We start from the raw sequence: 24,802 nt of genomic DNA, 5'->3' as shown, positions 1-24,802 counted from the left end.
AGCACCACCTTTAGATGTCAGGCGTCTTACAGTTAATCTCACATGACTCCCTTTTGAAATTGGTGCTTCTAGACTGTCACAGTTTTGGGAGAGGTATTCAAGTTAGGTTTGTGCAGTTCAACTAGATTGGATTTGATATCCCGCCTTTCACTCCCCTTCAGGAGTCTCAAAGCAGCTAACATTCTCCTTTCCCTTCCTCCCTCACAACAAACACTCTGTGAGGTGAGTGGGGCTGAGAGACTTCAGAGAAGTGTGACTGGCCCAAGGTCACCCAGCAGCTGCATGTGGAGGAGCGGAGACGCGAACCCGGTTCCCCAGATTACAAGACTACCGCTCTTAACCACTACACCACACTGGCAGAGATTAAAGGTCTCTGCCATCCTAGCACAGCAAATCAAAAGAAACTGGCCTTATGTGGTTTAGCGAGTAATAGGGAACTGCATTAAAAATGGCGGGACGAATGAATTACCAACAGGAAGCCATATAAACATGCTACAAGCAAATCAGGATGAATGCAAAATGATTGCCCATTGTTGCATAACTGCCCCGTAAACAAATAAGGAGAACTGCTCACTAAAATCTGGAAATAGTGTAGCCACAAGTACGCCCTCAGTCACAAGGTGTGTTAGCTTGAGTGTCAACAGATTGCTAACTTACTTATTTTCTCTAGGAACTCTGTTTTGTTTTGTCTATAATAATGTCCTGGGGGGAGACCAGATAGATTGGATAGCACATCTTTGTGTTTAAATTTGGAACTGCTCTAGTAACATAGAAATGGGGTTTAGGATCTGATATTAAAAGCAAATGGGTTGCATGAAGCAAGGATCTGAACCCTCTTTCCTCCTATGGCTTAGCACCACCTTGCCCTTCTCACTAAATACTTTCTCCCTCTTCAGAGCCAGAGTAGCATCAGCTTCAGGTTTCAGAGTCCCAGATAGGCTCAAAGTGCCTGGAGAGTAGTGCTGATGGGAGATATCCCAGGAGCCTGGTCGGAAGCTCTGAATTTCTCACTCGCAAACTTGCTTTTGCTTTTAAAGTTGGATCCAGCATACAAAATTGCTGCCATTACATCTGTTGGCTCTTAAGTAAACTTGTTCAGTGCAAATAGAGCACACTGGTGTGCATAGCTAGTATGTCAAGTCACCAACCTGATTTATTTTCAATTGTTGCTTACAGCGTTTTCCCCTCTTATATTGTAGTCTGTAGCAGGATCAGGAGAGGTACACGTTTGGCAGTTGGAAGATGGTGCTTTTGTCAGCAAGCTATGTCTACATACCTTGGTATGCACAAACAGAATCTGAGTATGTAATTAATGAGACATTTTATCTGTTGTCTTATTCAAGCCAGCAATACATTTGGTCCAGCAGAGAACTAGAGTTTTGAGAGAGACCAATATTATTTTTCCTAGTAAAACAGTCTATCCAATAGAGCTTTTGGTATAGAAAAACCAAGAGTACTCTGATGGTACTTAATGAGAAAAATGAAAAAGAATATGATATTATATATATGGATTCACTGTTTGCTATTTTACAAAGCATGCTTTTGAACTTCTATGGAATTTTAAAAACATTTCTGAAGCTGTTTCATATGCAAATGTGTCAAGAATAAAACAAGAAGAATTATGTTAACTAAGTATGGCCTAATAATGATCCATGCGTGATTGATAGGATTCTTTTTCGAAACCCCATAAAAGTAACTTGCACTTGAAAAACTAAGAATCCTTGTCATTGCCATAAAATGTTTCTTAAGATCCTGTCACGGTGAAATTCACTGTCATTTGTTCTTTCCATAGGTCACTGCAATGGCCTGTAGCCTTTCATGTTCATGTGTCACAGCGGGAACTAAAAAGGGCCAACTTTACTTTATAGATCTTACTGCCATTGAAACGCCTAGGGTGGTTCACCGAGTTTCCATTTCTGAGCATCCTATTCAATTTTTGCAGTAAGTATATTGAGAAAGCAGAGCAAAAAAGACTCAAACACAAGCAGGGGGCCCACCGGATGCAAAGGGGTCAGCAAACCCTTTTTGGAGGGGGCCAGTTCACCTTCCCCCAGACCTAGTGGTGGGATGGACTGCGCGCGTGCGGTGGAGGCGGCTTCTCTCTCTCTCTCTCTCTCTCTCTCTCCAGCCCCTCCCCTCCCCCAAACCTAAATCCGGCCCTGGTCGGGCACCAGCAGCCCCTGGAGGGAGTGACAGATGCCGCCATCTCCCTGCCATATCAGTTGCCATATTTCAAGACAAAAACAATACTTAATTAAGCATGGCAGCCCCCATCCTCTGGAACCCTGCCTATTTAGATCAAGTAGGCACCGTCACACTACTATTTCGGGTGCCTGCTAAAAGCTATTGTGTTTATACACACCTACTCAGATGCTTAGAAAATTGGAGTAACTTTAGTCTGTTAACTTATGTATGCTTTAAAGTAGGGTTATATTTTTTTCTTGATTTACTGTTTTATCTTTTGTAAACAGCTTTGAGGGATTTTTTTAACAATCAAGCAATGTATACTTTTAGTGAAATAAGATAGTTAATAAATAATTTTTGATGTACTATATTTGTTCCTTTTCCCTCTCAAGCTATGAACAAAGTGGTCAGTTTCTCATAACGTCAACAATAAATGGATATATCTTTATTTTAAATGCTCTGCCCATGGAATCATTTCAAGTCCTTGGATACGTAGGTAATACAGTACGTTCAAAATTCATGGATATTTGTTGACTGCATATGCTGGCTGCAATATTTGCAAATGGTAATGGATATTATTTCCTGAGCATTTTTAAAGAAGATGATACTCTGCAGAAACTGAAGGTTTTACTTCAAAATAATAGTTTGTCTTAAGGCTGAGAGAGAATATCATCCGGCCTGTATACTATCCACATTTAAAGGAAATTCCTTGACACTGGATTTTTGCTAGCACCCTGTGAATATTTGCTTTAGTTTCCTTAAAAATAAATAAGTGTCTGCATAGCTTCTATAGCTACAGAAGAAAATCTGAAAACACTATGGCAGGTAATTGGGGGAGGGGGGCTGTTTCCTAAAGGCTCTTTCTGTTCATTGGAATTTTGAGGACCAACTCAATTTTTTTTAATGGGTTAATAATAGAACTGATATATATCCACTCATTGTGACCTGGTGTATCTATCATGCTGATTTCTTTTTGGGGTGAGCAAGCCTAACTTTACGCATAACACCCTTGCACAAAGGAGCTGTAATGGGCTTCCTTGAGTTTTTAATAATAAAGTGGTGAAAAGAACTGTTATCGGAACCCCTACATTCTTTTATAAGACTGAATGCATTTGTTAGGTCCCCAGTTCAGATCAGGGTCATGGTGCTGGCAAGGAGAGATTTAAACCAGCTTTCTAATTCTGGTTTGTCCGCCTTCCAAGCTGCAGTTTGCAATATGCTTAAGTTGTGTAACAAATTACAAGTGATTAAGAGTGCCTTCAATTGGGACTAGGTTTTTATGTGTATATGTGTGATATAAAGTTGACTATCTTCTACTTCCAATGTTGCTGGGAATCAGAAGTAGGAAGTGTGCTGTTGTAGTAAGGTCCTACTTGCAGGTTTCCCATAGGCATCCAATTGACTATGGCAAGAACAGGATGCCTGAATAGATGGGCCTTGCGCCTAATTCAGCAGGGCTTTCCTTATGTTCTCTGGTTTTTCCCTGTAGAGAAATAGTCACAGACAAAGAGGCCCTAATTTCAAAAGCTAGTCTACCTACCTCTTTACTTGGTGTTATCTTCCCAGAGCTCCTAATATATTGTACGCCAATAGAAGGAATATATCATTGTGATTCTCTACCTTGCTTGAAATACTGATTTCTCTTCACTTTAGCAATGACCAGTGAGATTCTTGATATAACTTCAGTCTATGATGTAGAAAAGAATTCAACTGAAGTGATTGTACTCCTTTGTCCACCGGAGATCAAAAGGGCACGAGTGGAGATATTTAATCTTCCTTCAAAAATTGTTCTGGGTAAAAATGAAATACCGTGTGAAGTTCTTCTATAGTTGTGTCCTGTATTAGTCATTTTTAAAAATCAAATATGCTAACTGGAAACCCATTCTCCAGGTGTGGAGCCCTTCCTTGCCAAAATGGACCATCTACACACGGGGGTGGGGGGGTATTAGCAGACTAATGAGAACCCCAAGGTTCACAACAGTACAAGCATTATTTGGGGTGGACTCTAAAGAGGGGAGGGAGAACAGGACTTGCAATATTCTGTGATCATGAAATGCTGGCTAACTGGAGGCGGGAACAGAAAACTGGAGTTGGGAGGGTGGGAATGGAATGGAACATCCTGGGAAGGGATGTGGCTAAGCAGGAGTACTCTACCACTCTGCACATTTTGTTGTGGGTACTTCTAATTCTTTCTCTCTGTGTAGGGTAATCACAGAGAATGAAGGGAATCTAGCATAGTAGAACCAGGAACAAAAAGCAAGAAAATGGAGAAAGCCTTTGCTTCTTATCTCCATAGTGTCTCATTTATAGGGAGAAGTGTGAGGATGCACACTTTGGGCTTGTCTACACTTCCGCTTGTCAAGTGCCAAGAAAACATGGGTCCCAGCTGTTCTTTGTTTGTCCCATGCTTTCTAGGCACGGGTCTGAGTGGTTTAGCTGTTGTCCTGCCACTTTCCCCTAGAAAACCAGCTTTTTAGTGTTAAATCGGAGCAAACATCAATCCAGAGAAAGCCTGATTGATGTTTGTTCCAATTCAGCAGTAAATGGGGTTTTCGCAGGGGAAAACAGAAGTGTGGATGAGTCCTTTGTACAGATATTCTAGAGATTCAGGCTATAACTACACATTTGATTGAGAGCCTGATCTATGTACTTAACACTTATCATGTGCTTTTTACATTATTATTTTTAGTGAGAGATAACTACTGACATGGAAGTCTTTCTCTCTTCCCCATCCCACTATGAATCTTTTTTTTTCCTGTAGAAAATGATGAGTGTATCAATGAAAGAGGGCAGTTGAAAGAAAGTGTCATTCAGACCCGTGGGTATGAACTAGAATATGCTCTAAGTTCTGTGGTCAAGCGGAAGGACAGCACGGTGTTTGGTTATGCTACCCAGGCACCTTTCATCTGCAAATACCATCTTACGTCAAAGGTATGATCCTATTGCACAATAAATCAGGTGACTTAGATGTGAAATTTGTTAACTGCATTTCCATTTCTTTAAGCTCTTAGAATTCACAGCCTTGGAATCTAACAATCTGGGCCCTACAGCAGTAGGAAGAGGGTTTAACTCCTACTCCCATTTTCCTTATGCACTCCCCAGTTTTCCAAATCTGACACTTTATCCTAGATAAGTAGCTATGTGTGGCTTTCTCAGTGCATCTACCATCTTCTTGCAGGATGCACACTTGTAGTTCACAGGAGCCTCGTGCTTTGCACCAATAACAATCTCTGTGTCCTTAATGCTGGCCTCAAACCAGTCTGCTGTGCTTTTTTGCTAAAAGAGGACATAGCTGTGTTGTAGGTTGCCTCTTCGATGTAGTTCTACCTTTCTTCAGTGCCAGTGCTTGTTCAACGGTATCGGAGAAGCATTCACAAAGTTCAGGTATGGCTGTTGTAGAAGTGTTGATTTGAGGTCACACTTTCTTCTTTGTGCTATCCATCTCTTTGGCTGGAGATGGATCTTGCTCACCACTAGGGAGTGATCCAAGTTTAATAACATGTCCAAAAAGGAACTAGCTCCAGTTCATGATCTTTCATATACAAAATGAAGTAGTTCCTTCATGTTGATTTCACAGTTCAAGTTCATCCAGTTGGTCCTCAGTAATTTTCCTCAACATTCAGAACGTTGCAAGCTGCTGTGGTGAAGTATAAAATAATCAAGTTGGAAGTAACTTAAGGCTGTGCATCAAGGGAGAATGAACTTGAAGATGAACTTGAAATTGTTCAGCGTCCTGCATCAAAATAAATTTAATTCTCATTCAGTTCACCTGCCAATTACGGGAAATACTTTCAGGCATAGTTCAGAGATTTCTTTAACTAATTTAGGAAACTTCATTAAATCAATCTAATTCCAAGCACTGATGACATCACTGGCACATGCCAGGGCCTGGCAGTCTCAGTCCCTGATTGGCATTCACATAGTAGATAGGAGATTTCCTGCCATGCTTCCAAGGCTCTGTTTGCAAAGCCAAGAGCTGTAGTGGGGTCTATTGGGTTGACACTGAGCATCTAGGAAACCTTGTACTCACAAGAACTTCACGGGGCCAGCAAGACTGTAACGTCCTGGAGAGCAGCTCCAATTTTTGCTTTACATTTAGTACTGGTGAGTTGTATGAAATACAGAAGCGACTTGGTTTCTGCCCAAGAGAACTACATGTAGGGTTGGCAGTAAAGCCTACTACAAACAGCAGTCCCCATAAAGATTTAACATAGCCCTGTCTTAAGTCTTAAAGTCTTGTCCATCCTCTTATTTTCTTTTGTTTTCTTAGCTATTTTACATGAGGATTCTTGAATACTACCACAATCACATCTGCTATGTAATGTTACCTGTTCAATTCACAGATAACTTGGAAAGACCAGCCAATCATATTTGCAGAGAAGACGACACCAAGCAAACAGTTTGGACGGGGTTTCCTGGAATTGTCAGCACATGGCAAGTGGTTAGCTTCAGCTTCAGAGAGTGGCCTCTTATTTATCCATGATGCTTCAAATCTGGTATTTGTCATAGTGTGGCTCCCATTAACCTTTGCTTGTCAGAAGTATTTCATAGGTGCTTAAGCTAACTAATAAAATAATCTATGCAGCTTAATCTTTCATGCACGTATTATTCCAATTTTAACCTCTCCAGTAACACTATTAGTGCTACTAATAGCAGGCTGCTGACAAAAGAATATGCATTTTATCTCACTGGTCTCAGTTAAAAATAAAATACCACTTTCCCCCCTTTCATTCAGTGATCTGTTTACAAACGAAGCAGTCTTTATAACAGAACAACATGCTCACATTAAAATTTGTGCATAGTGTTACTGTTTCTTCACATTTCTATTTTTTGGGTACAACTTAATTTAGCTTAATGCAGGATTGGGTCTTACCCATGGCATGCAAATCTTTGTGTTTTGGCTCTGGTTCAGGCAGACCAGAACACAAAGGACTGGAGGCAGGTGACATAACCTAAGATAGGAGTTCTGAAGATGGCAGATGGGAGAAAGGAGGATGCACGAGTTCAGCAGCTTCTCCAATGGCACGTTGTACAGACTAAGTTGACTGTTGTCAGAGCTTTATCAGTGGGTGCAGACTGGCCTTTGAGTTCAGCTGATCTTCTTCAAGTTCATCCTGAAACCATAAGTCATTGTTGAGCTATGGAACTCTGTCATGGTTTTGCTGAAGAACCACCCTGAACCACATTGAACCATGCTTAAGAAACTAGGAGCTAACCATGAGATGGTGTGCTTTTTGTCCCAGCTCCTCCCTTGTCATGCATGAATTCCCCAAAACATTTCTGATAACCTTAAGGGGCTGTATTTATCAGTTTCAACCTAGTTAATGAGAATCATGTTCCCTCTTAACCAGGGTTTGCACACCTTCAAATTCCAGTTAGCATTAAACATGGTGCAGATATAACCGTTAATCATAATTAAGATTGTCATGGTAAATATGCATAACTTGCAATCTGCTGGAACCAGAGGCCTTTTTTGGTATTATTCTGAAAAACCTGTGTAAGCGGGGGGGGGGGGGGAGTTGCACACTCTAGCTCCCCGCTCCCCCCCCCCATGCCTACCTAATCCCATGTTGAGCATAAAGGTCAGTTTAGGTTTTCTAGACCTCCTTTTAGAAGCTTCCCCACAATCAGAATCCTAGGGTTATCAGGGTTCCTGGTCGCAAGCAGGCTTTTAAGCACATTCAGCTGAGCATTCTGTGATCCTCCTTCAAACCTTCTTGTGAAACATGAGAAGTTTGTGGGTGGCATGGGTCTCACCAGAACATGCACAGACATTGAAGATGGGGCTGGTGTGCAAAATCCCCTACGCAGTGTTAAAACACAGAATAATGCCTATACAGAGCTAGGATCTTACTTCTTTCCAGGTATGAAAGAGTGAAGTGTTTCCTGCACTTTCAGAGCTTCATCTGCCACATCCATCAGTGAGAAACTCATGTGCATGTGACGCTCTAAATCATGGCCTTTGTCTCTAAATTAATATTCAGCTTTTCTCATTTAAACGTGAATATAGTGAACCACATACCTATTAAAATGGACATGGCTGCAGAATGTGTTTTAGATGCATTTATTTCTCTGTTGTAATCCTTCCAAAACTCTTTGGTTTGATGGGGTACAGATTACAACAATTAAATAAACTGGTCAAGTACTGACATAATGTTTCCAATCTCTCTTGTTTTAAAAATAAACTCATTTTTTTAAAATGAGAACAAAATGCAAACAACATTAAACATACTGATATAACTGGGGTGTAGTGGCGGAGGAAAACTAGAATGGATAAGATGAAGGAGAAGAAAAGGGAAAATAATACCCTCCATTAATTCATGTGCTGCATCTTTCATCAGTATCCAAGGCATCGAAAAATTACTTTATCCTAATCTTCTAAAATATATCTTCTCCACAAACTTAATTGGATCATTGGGGGTCTATGTACCGTCTCTGTTGTATTGATGTACTGTATATAAAAAAATTTAAACCAAATAGCATAAAAAACATCTGATTTAGATTCTTTCCTAGTTACTTTTCATTGATATGTGAGATGCTCAGAGAGAGCTGTATCCCGGATTCTACAGCCCAATCTCTTCACCATAGTTAAGAGAATAAAAGCAGGTTGCGGAATCTCAATGTCCCTCTCTCTGGAAGGAATTCCTTGACTATCAGGTAACAGTGGTATTTTTTCTCTCTTCCTGCTTAAGGAGGTTCTGACTCGTGAATACTGCCATTCGTATCATGGACAGGGAATCAGATCTTTGGCATTCTCACTGGATGGCCAACATATTCTTGTAAATGGCATGCAGGACGGTGCACTTGTTTGTCTGAAATGGAAGTATGTATAAGCTGAAGAATGCCTGTATATGACATAAAACAGCCTTTCAGCAATTCCATTAGGCTATCGTTTCCTATTCAACAGAGCAATTTAAATACTTTTATATACTTATATCTCTATTATTTGACCCCAAACAACTAGTTTTATGTCAGCTAAAGAAGGGCAACTAAGGGTCTCTCCTGCTTTTTTTGGTAGGTGTGTTTTCTAATGTGTCATTTACAGTATACTGGATTTCCCCCACATTTTTCTGCTTTATTAGGTGTTCTGCAGTGCTTCCCAATGTTACTATATTATTGCTATCTGAGTGGCGATGGAGGGTGGGACTCTAGCACCATAGCAAAAGAAAACCTGCATAAAAATTGTGAAGTTGGTGGTGTAAAAATTTACAGGATTTTGGGAGGAAGTAGAGCAACATGCAGTGAATGGAAATGGAAACTGCAGGTGCAAACAGTATTGAAAGTGGGAATGCATATAACCATCATGAGCACAAATCACCATGAATTGCAATAAGAAAGATGTCTAGAATGGCTCTAATTTAATTGACATGGGCTGCTATCCTGACCGTTTATTTTTGAGCAAATAAGCATTAGATTTAGATATCACAATCTTTTGATCAGTCCATTAATTATGGTGGTACAACCTTACCAATTTCCTAGTTGTTTAATTTCTCTCTCTCTTTTTTGCAGGAAACTGGGAGAGCGCAAATCAAAGGAGGCCACTGACTTCGGAGCTTACCTTCTTAGTAACGTACTCGACAACTATATTTTCCAAGGAAATGCACACCTAAAGACCATGCCAGAATGGGCAGTGACATCAAGTCCCATATTTAAGTTATCATTGGATAGCATTTCTTCTCAGGTTTTAAGACTTTTTAAATATACTAGTGTGGTATTTGAAACATAGGTGCTATATAGATCCATGATGTTCATGTATGGAAGTTGTGGATGAGTTACAGTGCATCCTCGGTCTGTTGTTAGAGGATGTATGGAGAAAATGACAGATGAATGCTCTGGATAAAGTGATGTGATTGATGGAGGTCTTGCGTGAAGCTGCCATAAACTAAGCTTAGTAGGAATAAAATACAGAATTGATGAAGATATATATATATACACACACACACACACACACACACATATATATATATATACACACACACACATGCAGAAAGGGCATAGGGAACTGGGTATGTTTGTATTCTCTTTCACTAGATTTTAGGACCATCTTCCTGTTCAGCTTATTAGAATGATGAAAACTAGTGAAGACTGGCAGCTCACTGGATGACCCAGACCTGTATTGTCAAGTTGTTGGGGAAGACAAAATGAGATAGCCAGGGCTTGACATTCTTGCTCATCCCCCTTGCTATGGTGACAACCATGTTCTAAGCCTGAAGCTTCCTCCCAATACTGGAGCTACAGAGGAGGGAGCCCAAAACATGAGCAGGTTCTGCAGTATGTTTTAGATCTTCATTTCCCGCATACAAGCAGAAAGCAAAACAAATGGCTACCTTCATACTCTGGTTCTGGACAATGGAGAGGCTCGTCTCTGAGCCTTCCATGCAGTTATAATGTCTAATGTGCTAGAGGAAAGAGAGCCCTGAATGCTTCCCCCAACCCTCAGAAGCTCTGAACTGCAGGGAATTGGCTGAGAGTTCATTTGTTCCTGACCTCATTTTGTGCAGCATGGTATCAAGGATAAAACCCCACCCCATGAGGCAGGGGCATGCCCTAATTATGAGAAGTTTGTGACTGGCCAACATGGCCACCCAAAGGATATTGACTCATTGCAGTAACCCAACGATAAGCCATTCTGAGCTCTTTGAAAGAATGGTAAGATAAAACTGATAGAGGCCATGGATCATCATTCAGTCCCACTTTGTATTGTCCTCCATGGCATTATGCGTCTACTGTTGTGATGATGTTTTAGTAAATATAACGCTTAGTATAGTTCTAATCCCTTTAGAAGCAAGGAAATGTGATGAGTGGCAAAGGTTTGTAGGGCTAGGCAGGCCCCAGACCAGCATAATAGTGAACTTAGTTTTCTGATTAGTTTCTATAAACAATCATTTTTATACGGTAATTGTAACAACTATGGTAGTCTGCCACCAGCATTGACAAATCTTGTTGGGAGTCTATGCAAAGCAAGCCTTATAATAATTATTTCATTTATTCAGATTTATTTAAATTTGCACTCTCCCATCCTATAAGAAAAATTAAGAGAGCAAATGTTAAATATCTTAAAATGAAAATTCAGTATACAAAATGGAAATCAAAAATACAGTACTAACACATTTTGGTGGCTGAAAATTCTGAAGATAAATCGATAATAGGTCCTGTCTTTATTTCTTTTTTAATATAACATTGCAGAAGGCATCATTTATTGATACAACAGAACAAGATGAATACTTTCTTCTGACTCAAGCAAAACCTGAAGAGACTACATGGTTGGACCAGAAAGCAGAGATGGTAATTTGTCCAGTGCTGCAATAAAGTCTCGGTGGCAACTGAAATGTGTTTTGGTGTCGTGCTGCTCTGTTTTTAAAGCTGCCCCAGTATCAAAAAACTGGTAGAAATCGCTTGGGAGTGAAAACCGAGCAGCTTAGGCTATGTATGTACCAATGCCCCTCTTTTCATTTCTGTTTGATTCCTCTTTAGACCAGTTTAGACATTACCACTCTGGTTGAAATAACATGGTTTGCTGAACCGGGAAGAAGCAACAAACTTGAGAGCCCACTCCTCCCCAGTCACTTTTCCTTTTGTATGCCTAACTGCCTGATTTGTTTGTTTGCTTTGACATCCAAACCTGCAAAACTGAGCCACAGTTTCCCAGTTTGGATACCATAGGAAATCATGTAGTCTGCTCCCAAATGAGAGGATTATGGAAAGGCAGGAGAGGGTGCTCAAATTCATAACAAATTCTCAGTCCAACAAACCAGGTTTTGTTGGAATGGGAATGTGGTGTCTGAACCAGATCTTTGTATCAGAAAATTCATTTGCTTCTCTCAGGAAGTTTGCGGTCTGCACCATTAATAGCACAGGATTACAAGTGATTGGGACACTTACTGTCAAGCAAACCTGCTGGTTGGTCACCCAATCATTCACCACTGGCGCCTGTCCTTATTTCTGTTCTAGCCAAGTTTTTTGACTGAAACTACAGGCAGTAAGATTTTCACATTATAATCTCCATTAGAGCTTACCTGTACTTTATTTTATATATCTAGAATCACATTGTTAGTTACTTAGCAGCTCCCTCAAGGCATAGCATCTGTTCCTGGCTACTCTTGGTCATTACCAAAAAATTCTCAGTCCTACCCCCGGAGCAATGTCATTTGGTGGGGGAGGCAGCCCTCATGTTCTTGTATTGTACATTTCATGTAAGCCAACTTGAAGATCTTTCTATATCAAAAAATACAATGGTGTTTGAAGCAAAACAGGAAGTGCTGCACTGCTGCCAGCACCACTATACCTGCTGTGCCAATTTTGAGAGATCTCACCCGAAATCAAGCCAATGTCAGCATACTTCTCCATTGGCAGAGGTGGAAGGGCACCTGCAGGGGGTTTCCGCCGCCTTAAGTGGTGGCCTCACCCTGCCTGATTCAGAAAGATGGGTTAGAAATCAAATGAATGATTAATAAACAAACATCTTTTCCTCTCTCTCTCTCTCTCTCTCTCTCTCTTTGTCCTTCTCTCTATTACATCCTAGGCTATGAATGTGGAATCCAGAAAGTTTCATGGAAAGAGAAGAGAAGTAAAAATCAGAATTAAACAGCTACGCAAAAAGGTGTGTGTTGACAGATTTTCAGAAGCATTTTCAGGGCATTGCCCTTTAGCTTTTCCATAGCCATAGATAACACTGCCCATTTCATAGTGGCTTTTAAACATAGCTTTAAATCCATTCTCTGGAGACCCTTAACCTGAATAGGAACCATTGTCCCCTAATGACTGGGAGCTAATATGGGCAGAAAAGATCAAATGGGTCATTTTCACAGAGTCAAAACTCAGTTGCAGCTGCATATAAAGGGCATTTAAGAGCAGACCCGCATCTAATGTGCCACTTAGGGAGGAATTTCAAAGCCTGCATCTTTATTCTGCATTTTATCACAACATACAAAAAGCGAGCCTTGCATATCCTGCATCAATAACGTAGGCTGAGCAATAACTTAGGCTGAGGTTGCCACTCTCCAAAAGTGGAGAGGACACTTTTGGCTGGAGTCAGATGCTTATTCCAACTGTCTTGCACTTGGGTTTCCTTCTGCCTTCATGAGATTAGATAACAGTTTTGATGTGTTCTCTTTAAGGCTGATTTTATTACAGTAGGTAACTGGATGCCACTGTAAATGTTTCCATTTGGTTGCTGCTATGTGCAAGTGTTGATTACCACATAGACTGGCATGCTCATATGGAGTTTCTTTATGCCAGTATCCTGTGTTCTGCTGCTCTACTTTTTATTATTTGATATATTTTATTATTACAATGGTTTCTGTCACTTATTTTAATGACTGCAGTTCTCCAGGGTGTTTTATAGCAGGAAAGTGTGATGAGAGCAACACTATCCTTCACTTTTGGTGGTGATGTGCCTCTGAATACCAGCTGCTGGGAAGCACAAGTCAGAGAGGGCTGTTGTGTTCAGGCCTGTTTGCATGCTGGCTTGATTATTTATACTAGTGAACATAACTAGGACCATTGTGGAGAATCTTCATTTGACAGAACCATTCCAGGAGATAAGCAATTCTCACAGGTTATGGCCTCCATTAGGGAGCACCACATCATGGAGCCATTTTGCCCTTAGACGTTAGAGATGGCAGTGGTTGTCTTCAAAAGGGAATGTTGTCTTCTCAAAAGGGAGTGTAATGCCAAATAATAAGATCACGGGAGGCATATGGGTGAGTGTCCAAGCTGCAAGTAAGAGCAGAGTCAAATGCCACATATTGGAGTCAATGCAATGCAATAAACCCTGGAGAACTTACAGAGGCTGTAAGTCACTGTCATGGACATGACTTCCCACAGTCAAGATGAGCAGTCTGAGTGGGGGGATAGTCAGTCAGAAGAGGAAGAAAGAGACTTGCCTCTTTCTCAGCCAACCGAAGGTAGTGGATTACAGCCCCCCTTCTCAGAAGGAGGAGAGGCTACTTTATCAGTACAGTGAGAGCAGGCTGGACGGAGGCCAGTTGTCTGAGGAGCAGCCATTAGTCACCTAACAGGGGAGGGGAAACTCTTTGTCAGAGGAAGAGGTGGGAGATAACCCTGAGAGTCCCAGGGCTCACAGAAGAACAATAGTCAAGGAAAGGCATCAATCGAAGAAGAGGGGGGCGCTTTCGTGTTTGCTGTTGAAGGCGCAATTTGAGCTCAGATGCCTCAGCTTCATCTTGATGGATGGTCGCTAGTGTGAGCGGCTCTGAGGTTAATGGCTGTATACAATAAATCTTCTTGTAAATACAACTATTGCGTGCTGATTATCTGAGCCGGCAGCCTGCCAGATCCTGACAGTCACATAGATCCCAAAGAAACAAAAATACGATCAGCGCATTTCCTTATTGAGATATTCCAGAACAATTAGGCAAAGAGGATGAACTTTTCAGTTATCCCATTAACAGTGTACAGTGGTACCTTGGTTTTCGAACATAATCTGTTCCAGAAGACCGTTTCAGTTACGCAACGTCCAAAAACTGAAAACTCAATATGGAAGCCTCAATACAGAAAACTCAATATGGAAAACTCAATATGGAAGCTGTGTGGCGTGTTCAACTTCCAAGGCACATTCAAAAACCGAAGCATTTACTTCCAGGTTTTCGGCGTTCAAAAACCGAAATGTTCGAAAACCAAGGTGTTCAAAATCGGAGTACCACTGTATTTGCACCAGTGTAAGTCTACACAGCAGGACCGGCAGCACTTAACAATGCAGATCAAGTGTGTGTTTTATGGGTTCTAGCTGCAGAATTTGTCTGATAGCTCTTAGGGTTGCTTTTCCAACACCTGCATGGAGAAGGAGCAATGTCTGAATCATTCCAAACTTTAAATGCACTATGTACCTCCTACAGTTTCATAAGTAGATATATATTTGCTGATATTAAAACATGGAGACGCAGACTTCCCAAATACTTCCCAAAGTGGAACCACTCAAAGGCTGTTTGGCTTTCTCATCCATGTCCGCTGTATGTTTGGACAAGCACGTTGCACCTTCACTTTTTACAAACACATTTTGAGCCTCCCTCACTAATACTTTATCATTTAAAAAAACAGATTCAGGATATGATGTTTGAAAATGCAATGGTACCAAAAAATGAGATGCTGGAGCAATACGAATTCAATCTGGACGTAGAAGAACAAGACAGACAGCAAGTGCATAGTGAAGCAGAAGTGGCAAGGGTAAGGTGAACTTGTGGGGAAAGATTGCTGCAGAAGAGAAAGAAACATTGGGGACAGAGTAAAGAACTAGAACACAGGAACACCAAATGCTGGCCGAAGCTTTTAAAGTTACCTAAGGCAGGGGTGGGGAACCTTTTCTGGTTGATGGGCCAGATCCTTATCCCCCTACCCTGGGAGAACCAAACTTGGCAGGTGGCCAGCTGTATCCACTCCACCACCAATCAGACAAAACCCACAAAAATCAGCACACATTCTTATCTGCAGGCAGTTATCTTAACAGGACAAACAGACTGACACAGGCAAACAGCACACCCAGCTCTTGCTGGCTAGGAGATCAGGCCAGGCAGGGAGCAGGGGTCAGGGTGGTGCAAACCAGCCCTTTCCTACTTAGTCCTCCTGTAAGTTTGCTTAGCACATTCTAATATATATATGATTTTCATGTAACCTAGTGGAATTTGTATCCTTCTCATTTGTTTTTTCTATTATAAAAAAAGGTAAAGAAGGATATAGAGATGGAAAATCTGGCCAACTGCTATTTACGTGAGATCATCAAACAAGAGTGTTGGGATACCATGTTGGTTAAAGGGCGTTCAGTTAAGGTAACATCTATTGACTTTTTCTTTCAGCTTGGTCCTGTTGTAATTAAAGTACTGAAGTAAAGTAATTAACACAGCAATTCTATACATGGCTACTTGAATTAAGGCCCTTTGCTTTCAATGATGCTTACTCCCACATAAGCGTACATGCAGGATACTGTCCCATGAGCCAGAAGATCTCGTGGACAAAACTCAATAAAATATTAATAGTAAAAGAATGGCAGCAAAAACTATTGGAATATGCAGAAATGGCGAAACTCACCCGAAGAATAAGAAATCAAGATAACAGTGTCTTTAATTTAGACTGGAAATCGTTTATTGAATATTTTAAAAATTATTGTGAATAGATACAATCATTAGCAGGATTAATGTAAAGATGTGCAGTGAGATAAAACCAATTTTGAATGGGATAATTAATAATTAGGTGTAAATTAGGAGATGCAGTTAAGACATGAATTTAAGCAACTGCAGAAAGGGGGCGAGGGAGATTGAAATGGGGTATTGGAATTTGATGTAAAATGGGAAATGATAAGTAAAATTTATATAAAAAAGAGAAATCAGAATAAACATAGTAGGAGTTAAAAAAATAAATGAATGAATAATAACAAATTTGAAAACTATGCTAATTAGGAGAGAACTAGACTCAGTTCTGAGTCCAAATGACATGACAAGCTATGATAACTCAGAAGCAAAAGCTGCCAAACTCCTCCTCTCCATACATGAAGAGGGGGCTTGCTTTGGCTTGTTCCTGCTCATTCACATTGCACTAAATTGTCGTCTAGCAGGCTGTGCAAACACAGCCAAAATATTAGTTGCATTGTATCATATTGACTTAAAAATTCATACGTGGGTTTTTTTTCAGGCCAGAGATACTAATCATATCTCAGACAGAACTGATCAAAGGGGAGATTTTTTTTAAGGATCTAGAGAACAGGGCAGCCTAGAAAAGCTCCAGGGCCTTGGTGAAAAATGAATTACGCAATCTCTTAGTTTGTCTGGTCAAATTGTGGGAAGTCTCCCAGTCCCAACAGCCCATAGTTGTTGAATGAGAAAATCCCAGGTTCAATCCCTACTATCACTAGGTGGGGCTAGGGAAGTATCCTGACAAACCTGGAGAGATGCTGCCAGAGTAGACAACACTGATAGGGGGACCAATGGTCTGACTCAATATGATAACTTCCCATCTTCCTGTGTAAGGCTTCTCCATATTAGCAGGTTATGACTTTGAAATCTTAATTTTGTTACAATTGGCAGGAGCTGGCGTTTGGATTGTTGGTGTAAATTTTCAAATGAATGGACAGAGCTTGCACATGTCAGTGTTAAAAATTTTCTTGAAGTAGCATGAAAGAACCTCACTCACAGAATCTTTATTTCCCTCTTCTCCACCCAAAAGGCCTTCCACTCATCCTGCGAAGTTCAGAATTACCCAATGAAAGAACAGAGTCCGGAAGAACAGTACATGTTGGAGAGAGTTTGTTATTTAAAGAAGATTGAATCAATAGATCTAAAGGTAGAATCTCTTTACCGCCACCAAAAATAAATCCCCATCCACATGTTCAGATTATATAATAACCCTAATGTTCAAGGCCATCCTCTTAGAGGTTTCCCATGCTGAATGAAGTGATATTGTTCATTATAAACCTTACACCTCATAATTTAGAATTTTGCTCTTAGAAATATTCCCTCATTAGCTCTATATCCTTAACCATGAATTTAAAACAATTGCATCTACTATGTGTCTGAGCAATACAGACAGAAAACTCCTATGAACAGTACATATGAAACATAGCAATTCATGTTAAAATACAGTACTCGATCCCCTTGGAAACATATAACATGGAGCACAGAAGTCAGTATTCCCATGAGCTGATGTGCTTACCAGTTCTTCCTGGTAGTTGCCCTGAGATTACTGCTGCCCTGACTATTAAATAAACTACTTTTGTCAGAGTTTAGCTCCTTGAATTCCTGCCTTTTTCATCTGAGAGGCTTCCATTAAACTTCTAGGGCCAAAACAGATTTCATGTTACTCATTAATTGCACGAGTAGCATCTGTGGTGGGGGCCACTTTGGATCAAAACAGTGGGATGGAAGAGAGTAGGACCATGGTCCTGATCAGAATCCCTCCCTCCATCCACCGCTCCCCTGGCAGCTCCTTTGTGCATGAGAGCTTTCCTCCAAATTAAATATCAGTTGGGGCTGAGGGTATGCAGGTCAGAACTGTGGAACTGGGGCCAAAAGGTTAAAATAAATCTCCCCCATCCTATAGCCCTAATTCAGATCAGGGCCCCCTGCAGCTCCCATTTACTTCCTGAAAATTTGTGCAAAGAGTTGTTGAATGAGAAATGTCATTTCTGTTTGAGGCCAAAGGCGTAACGTATACTATTATTAAGGATTCACTGTTCATCTCCAGAATTCCTCTTCATTATGCCCTTCCTGTATTTCTGCTTTTCCCATCCCCAAACACGAAGAACTCTAAATTAGACAACTGAGGCTAGTAGCAAACACCTGTAATCTGAGGCATGCATCTAATGAAGTAAGCTTGTCAAATACTCCTGAGCTATGTAAACTAATCAAATTTCCACAAACATTGTTTCTTTATTCTATTATTGGCATCTTTTCTTTTTCCATGAGACTCAAGAGAGGCTCCAGGGAATCCCCCATCCAAGCACTGACCAGACCCAGACATGCTTTGCTTCAAAATGTTTGCTTGCCATGTGCCTTCAGGCGATGCCCTGTTCATTTTGTTTTCAGGCGCTCACCTTGCATATATGTATATTTTAATCTGAAAAACTGGAATTGTTTCATGCCAAATTCTCGGATATGTGTTTTGTAGGATCCATATGATTTTGGCACCATGTGTTCAATTGTTCTAAGCTGCTGTGTTGTTTTATACATATCTAGCTTCGAAGGCAAATCGTTGAATTTGAATCTCAACCTTCAGTCATTGAAGGGGAAAAGACAGAGGAAGGGGAGAAGCAGGAAGAAGAAAAAGTAGATGCTCTGGTGGGGAGCCTGAGTTCACTTTATGGTGGAAATACATCAACTTTATACCACCAGCTAGAAGTGCACACTCGAGAGGAGAAGATTAATCAAATTCTATTGCTACGGGTAACTTTTTCATAGGTGTTTGCTTATTATTTCATTAACTATATCTAGTCAAAACTGCTCTTCAGTGTCCTCTGATGGGATAGGGGTTTTTGCTGCAAAACTGTTCATACTATCTTATTTCTTTGGAATTTTGATCCTTCATTTACTTGCTTTTTATACTCTCTTTTTTTATAAAAGGGAATGACAGAATGCAGGGCACATAAGCAACAAATGTGGCTGCCCCATTATCACAAATTTTGCTTGGAACCTGTTAATTGCTCGGAACATACTAGAATCCAAATGATCAGTTAATAATATTGATCAGTCAGTTAATAATATTGATTAAGGAGAGTCCATCTTTGATACAAGGACTGAAGAAGATTGTCTTCTAGCTATGTAGTTCTAGGATTCTATTCAAAGGATAGTATAGTATCCTTTGAAAGTCAGTAAATATGAAATCCCTTGTCAGCTTAAAGTTATGTGGCATTTGAATGTGCTCTATCTATCTATCTATCTAATAACCCATTTTTTCTCCAGGGAGCTCAAGGTGCATACATGGTTCTCCTCCTCCCCATAATTAATCCCCACATCAACCCTTTGCAGTAGGATAGGCTGAGAGGCAGTGACTGGCCCAAGGTCACCCAGTGAGCTTCATGGCCGAGTGGAGTGAAGGCTCCTGCCTGATATTTACAGGCAGGGAGTTCCAACGTGTAGGGGCTGCCTCACTAAAAGATTGATTTCTTACAAGTGTACAACAAATATTATGTGGCACCTATAACAGTGCTAGTTCCATAGACTGAAGCGGTTGAGTGGGCATGCTGTTAGGAAATAATTTTATTACCACATTTGTTCCAGAGTATAAAACAAAGCTGACATTATTTGTTGAAACAACTTCTGTTGGAATTGTGCAAGATTTTGAACTTCACAAAGCTCTTCTTTAAGCAGAATGAGGAAACTGAAACGATGCTTTTGAGTGTGTATTACAGTGGTACCTCTGGTTACAAACACTTCTGGTTACGAACGCTTCAGGTTCTGAGCTCCGCTAACCCAGATGTAGCTGCTCCCGGAAGTAGCTGTCATTGTGGGGACTAGTCTACGGGTTTCATTATGTGGTTTAGAATTTTACCACATACCTTTTGCAGTATTGCTGCCATCTTCTTACCTGTTATTTCAGAACATCATTTACAATGTGAAGAGTCATTTCAATAAGGAGTTTGATGCAGTCATCCGAATGAAAGACCTAGAAATTGCACGTGTTCAAGAAAGAAACGTTAGAATTGCAGAGATCCTGATGCAGCTGGAGCTCCAAGAAGAAATTTGGGTGCCAGTTCTTTCGGAGAAAGAGAAGCCAGATCAAGCACTGATCATTCTGGACTCAGAGGTCGAGTATATAAAATTCAGATCTTTCTTGCCTTGAACACTAAAAGTGCACGAGTAACCTGAGGAGCTGCATCCCTTCAAAGAGGATTGAACACATCTGGTGACATTTATCATGGCATATACTTCGGCCCTAGTATTCCCAGGCAGGCAGATGGGGTTACTTGCTTGAGTGCAGGGGTGAGGAACAGGGTCCAGATGCAAGCTGGATCCTGAGCTTCCCCAGCAGGCTGCTTGGACAGATGGGTGGGGCTACCCAATTGGCAACTCAGTGTGTAGTCAATCCCAACAGGGCTTGAGGTTCTGTTTCAACATTGTGACCTTGAAGATGTACCCCTTACTGTAGAATGTGGATATTTTAGGGAATAGACTCTACAAGGCCATGAGAGAGTCCAGTATTGTTGTCAAGCAGGGATGCTAAGAAAATGACTGGTATTTAGCAGGTAGGGCAGGGACTGTGACTTCTCAGACAGCCTACTTGCTGAAAAAGCTGAATCTGAACATTTTGTCTTCACAGATCAAAGTGGAAAAGTACTTGACCCCATTGCAGAAAGCAAAAGAAAAAATTATGTCTAGAGTTCACTATAAACGACGTCTTGCTGCTCAGGTAGTTAGGTGACAACAGGGCTTTATTTTCTACACTTTTCACTTCTCTCATCTCATGTTCCATTTCTACATTGTTACGTCTTACTTTGTTTTCGCTTTCAGGAGGACAATGCAAGAGAGCGTGGCCTTATGGACATGATGAATGGAGTCCTTGAAATAAAAAAGGAAGATATTTTAAAGATGGTGAGTCCTGTTTTTATCAACTCGTAGCTAAAGCAAGACTTCACATGACAACAAATAAATATAGCATTAATCTCATAAAGAGAGACCTCAAACACTTGTTCTAGGAAACTGATATCATTCAGCCCTGAAGCTAAGCAGTGCTTAGATAGGTGGCCACCATGGAACTGAACGTATATCATGCTGCCTTGGGTTCTATGACTGAAAAAGGTGGGACGTAATTGTAAGAAAGTAAACAATAAAAATAGATTGGAGAGGTAGTGACGACTCTATGGCTGGGCTTCCCCCCGTGGCATGATAGTGGATTAACTCCACTCAATATGCCCCAAGAACTCTCCACCCTTGTCTTTTGTAATGAAATATCACTTGTGTCCAGACTCAGACTCTGTGTGGGGGGAAAAGCCCCTTTCACTTCAGGTAGCACCAATAAGGCAAGTTTTTCCTATAACTGGATGCACAAGGCATCCCCAGTTGTCTTTCCCCCAAGTAATCAAAGTGTACCAAAGGGCAGAACAATAACCTCCGTGGCCTGCAACTAACAGTAGATCAAAGACCCCAATTTTACTTTCCCATACTTATACAGGAAAACAGATATGTTGGTGTAACATGTGAACTAGGACATGGGTAGGCTAGATAACAATGAAAATGACTTTGAAGAGGCAAAATGCTTCCACTTTTGATCACAAACCAACCAAAATTCCCTGTGACACCTGAACTTGGGAAACTGTGGTTCATTTAAACTATGGTGAGAACGAACCAAGATCCAAGTGAGGTTTCAAAACCTTGGTTTCCCCCCTCAAATTCTAGTATAATCTAACCACAGGTCCCCGAGTTCACACCCGTGGGAGAGTGTTGTTAGTTTAAAATTAAAAGAAGCAGGTTTCATTCTCCTTGAGGGTGTGGTATAGTGGAGAGGAACTGTACAAACCTCAGGCCTACACAACAGCAGTTCATTGATTATTTCCATCATGATATTGAGTGTCACCAGAAAGTAACATTCTGAAATTCAAGGTATAAATCCTTCAAGCATTATAATGTTAGTAAATATCCAGTGCTGTTTTTGAATCTCTCTTTTATATATTCAGGAGATTCCGGCACCTGCTTTTACAGTAAAAGAAGAAGCACTGTGGAATGAAGATGAGAGAAAAATATATAAAGAATATGAGAAGAAAGTTAAGGAACTGAATGAAGAGAGAGAGAAACACAGAAAGGTAAACAGAAATAAGATGAGAAGGAGGATTATCAAGGTTCTCAGCCTTTAAAAAGTATTTCTACCTGCTTTAAGTAAATCCAAATCTAGTATGATTAGTTTGAAAGTTTATTTGATGAGGCAAAATGAAAATGTAAACCATAACTAGCTTTTCAAGAATTGGGTATTGTCATGTTGTTAAAAACTATCTTATCAGGTTTTTTAACTCAAATTGTAATTGAACAGAGTGAATAATTAGCTATAAGCACAATAGTATTAGATGAGCAAGAAAAATAACAATCTTTGCCCTGCATTTTTAGATTGAGAAAACCAAGTTGCTATTCATGGCCTGTTTTCACAACTGGACAATTCACATTAAAATTAACTCGCTGGAAGTGAACAAGTCTTACTGTAGTGAAGTTCTCAGTCAGCTGGGATGACCAAGAAACCTCGTATTGCTTGACTTAAATGTTTCAAAGGAACAATTAATGTTGTGAAATAGGCCTAGAACGAAAGAAAATTGCAAACAAAATATACGGCATGGGATATCTTTAGGTTATTGGTAACCTGGCCAGAGAATACATTAATCACATCAGAAATGGGCATATTTAAGCCAAACTGTGGCTGCTGAGAACACCAGCCTTTGAAAACTGGAGACAGTTGTCAGCTGGACCCACTGGCTGCCTTTCTCCATCAATCTGGGGTTTTTTCCTGGTTATCACCTCTTTATTGGTTCATTATTTTTGTTTATTCCCCACCCAGTGCTAATTACCTGCTAAATGACTAATAAGATAAGAGAGGATGCCATGTGTCCTGAGTGTTTCAAACCTGATTATTGCTGAGCTTGTTCTTACAAACATGAACATCTAGAATTTTACATGCTTTAAAAACAAAGTATCAGATTTTAAAAGAAGCACAAACAAAATTTTCATTGAGCTGCAATCTTACATGTAATCTATATTCAAACATCACCTTTACCCCCCTTCCACCCCTTAGATTCTGGACACTGAATTGAGGAAACTTCAAAGTTCTATTCAGGAAACTACACAATCCTTTGATGAAATTGTGACAAGGCTCTTTGAGAAAAAAGTCAACTCAGAAATGGTTATATACCAGGTGAGCGTCTGCATGTATTCACCAGTGCTACTTCCTTACAAACTACAGTCTGACTGTTCCTTTTTGAAACCTTTCCCCAGGAAGAACTCAAAATAACTAACCTCCTTTACTCACTACTTTTGGATGAAGAGCTGAGCACAAGAGAAGCTGGGCTCCATCACTACCTTAATAAAAAAAGGAAGGAAAAGGTAAAAATAATTTTTGGAATTTGACAAAGTACCTGCTTCTTAATGGAATCTGTCCAACACTCTACAGTAATTCTCTCTAAAATCTCTCCTCTTACTGAATAAGCCACCAAATACATAGCTACCCCGGTACATAAAAGGTAAGGTAAAAGGCCCCTGGACGGTTAAGTCTAGTCAAAGGCCACTGTGGTGCTGCAGCGCTCATCTCGCTTCAGGCCAAGGGAGCCGGCGCTTGTCCACAGACAGCTTTCCGGGCCATGTGGCCAGCATGACTAAACCACAATGTAACACCATGACGGAAGCCAGAGTGCACGGAAACGCTGTTTACCTTCCTGCCCACAGCGGTATCTATTTATCTACTTGCACTGGTGTGCTTTTGAACTACTAGGTTGGCAGAAGCTGGGACAGAGCAACATCAGCTCACCCTGTTGCGCTGATTTGAACCGCTGACCACCTGATCAGCAAGCGCAAGAGGCTCAGTGTTTTAGACCACAGCGCCACCCATGTCCCTTTTTTACCCCTGGTGCTGTGCATGTTATGCCCGCCTGCTATTTGTTGATGGCAATTTAGTATCTGTGTGAGAATATCTTGAGTTTCAAGGACAAGGGGCTAATTTTTCTGGGATCGGTTGTATGTACATTATTGCTCACTTAACTTTTTCTGTTCCAAAAGTAGTCAATGATATCTACTTTTTTTGGTGTAGGTAATATCTAATGAAGCAGTTAAGACGTCCAGAGCAGAAGTGGATGCCCACAGAGAAGCCTATGACATCTTAGTTGTTGAAGACAAAGTAAGAACCTTAAAACCAGATCTCCAAACTGTTCAGCTGAAGCTGTAGGATTAAAACTCACAAACTCTGTTGAGATTACTTGGACTAAACTAATTTTACATTCAAGTAATCCAACTCAATTAAGTTGTCGATCACATGTAGATGTTCCATTCCTATGCAGAAATGGTCTGTTTTATAAGCAGTACTAGTGTTTTGATACTAAACTGCCATTGTAGTATTTTGTGAGTAAATGGAAATAAATATGCCTAGATATTTGTGAAAAAATTCATGAGCTAAGACCTAAATAGCTAGAGATTGCATGGACTTG

General features: G+C 40.5%; 1 protein-coding gene and 1 long non-coding RNA gene across 2 annotated transcripts in view; both read left to right on the top strand.

The window, feature by feature from the left end:
• The window catches only part of LOC308477426, a 314,602-nt gene that overhangs the window by 265,726 nt on the left and 24,074 nt on the right, over positions 1-24,802 (top strand). The gene's annotated exons all lie outside the window — the stretch shown is intronic.
• CFAP43 (cilia and flagella associated protein 43) overlaps positions 1-24,802 on the top strand; it is a 46,803-nt gene that overhangs the window by 15,005 nt on the left and 6,996 nt on the right. Inside the window, exons 11-31 of the mRNA XM_081005897.1 lie at positions 1,200-1,280; positions 1,793-1,941; positions 2,577-2,680; positions 3,838-3,978; positions 4,946-5,115; positions 6,528-6,680; positions 8,877-9,007; positions 9,694-9,865; positions 11,371-11,469; positions 12,707-12,784; positions 15,244-15,369; positions 15,864-15,968; positions 17,359-17,475; positions 18,867-19,073; positions 20,227-20,433; positions 20,947-21,036; positions 21,138-21,218; positions 22,301-22,426; positions 23,401-23,520; positions 23,601-23,708; positions 24,409-24,495. Of these exons, the coding sequence (XP_080862023.1) occupies positions 1,200-1,280; positions 1,793-1,941; positions 2,577-2,680; positions 3,838-3,978; positions 4,946-5,115; positions 6,528-6,680; positions 8,877-9,007; positions 9,694-9,865; positions 11,371-11,469; positions 12,707-12,784; positions 15,244-15,369; positions 15,864-15,968; positions 17,359-17,475; positions 18,867-19,073; positions 20,227-20,433; positions 20,947-21,036; positions 21,138-21,218; positions 22,301-22,426; positions 23,401-23,520; positions 23,601-23,708; positions 24,409-24,495 (2,652 nt within the window). The remainder of the gene's footprint in view (positions 1-1,199; positions 1,281-1,792; positions 1,942-2,576; positions 2,681-3,837; positions 3,979-4,945; positions 5,116-6,527; positions 6,681-8,876; positions 9,008-9,693; positions 9,866-11,370; positions 11,470-12,706; positions 12,785-15,243; positions 15,370-15,863; positions 15,969-17,358; positions 17,476-18,866; positions 19,074-20,226; positions 20,434-20,946; positions 21,037-21,137; positions 21,219-22,300; positions 22,427-23,400; positions 23,521-23,600; positions 23,709-24,408; positions 24,496-24,802) is intronic.

This window comes from Podarcis pityusensis (genome assembly GCF_964106645.2).
Source record: "Podarcis pityusensis genome assembly, chromosome: 5".
NCBI lineage: Eukaryota > Metazoa > Chordata > Lepidosauria > Squamata > Lacertidae > Podarcis > Podarcis pityusensis.
Note: the sequence above shows the minus strand (reverse complement) of the source record. Positions and strands in the feature narration are given on the sequence as shown.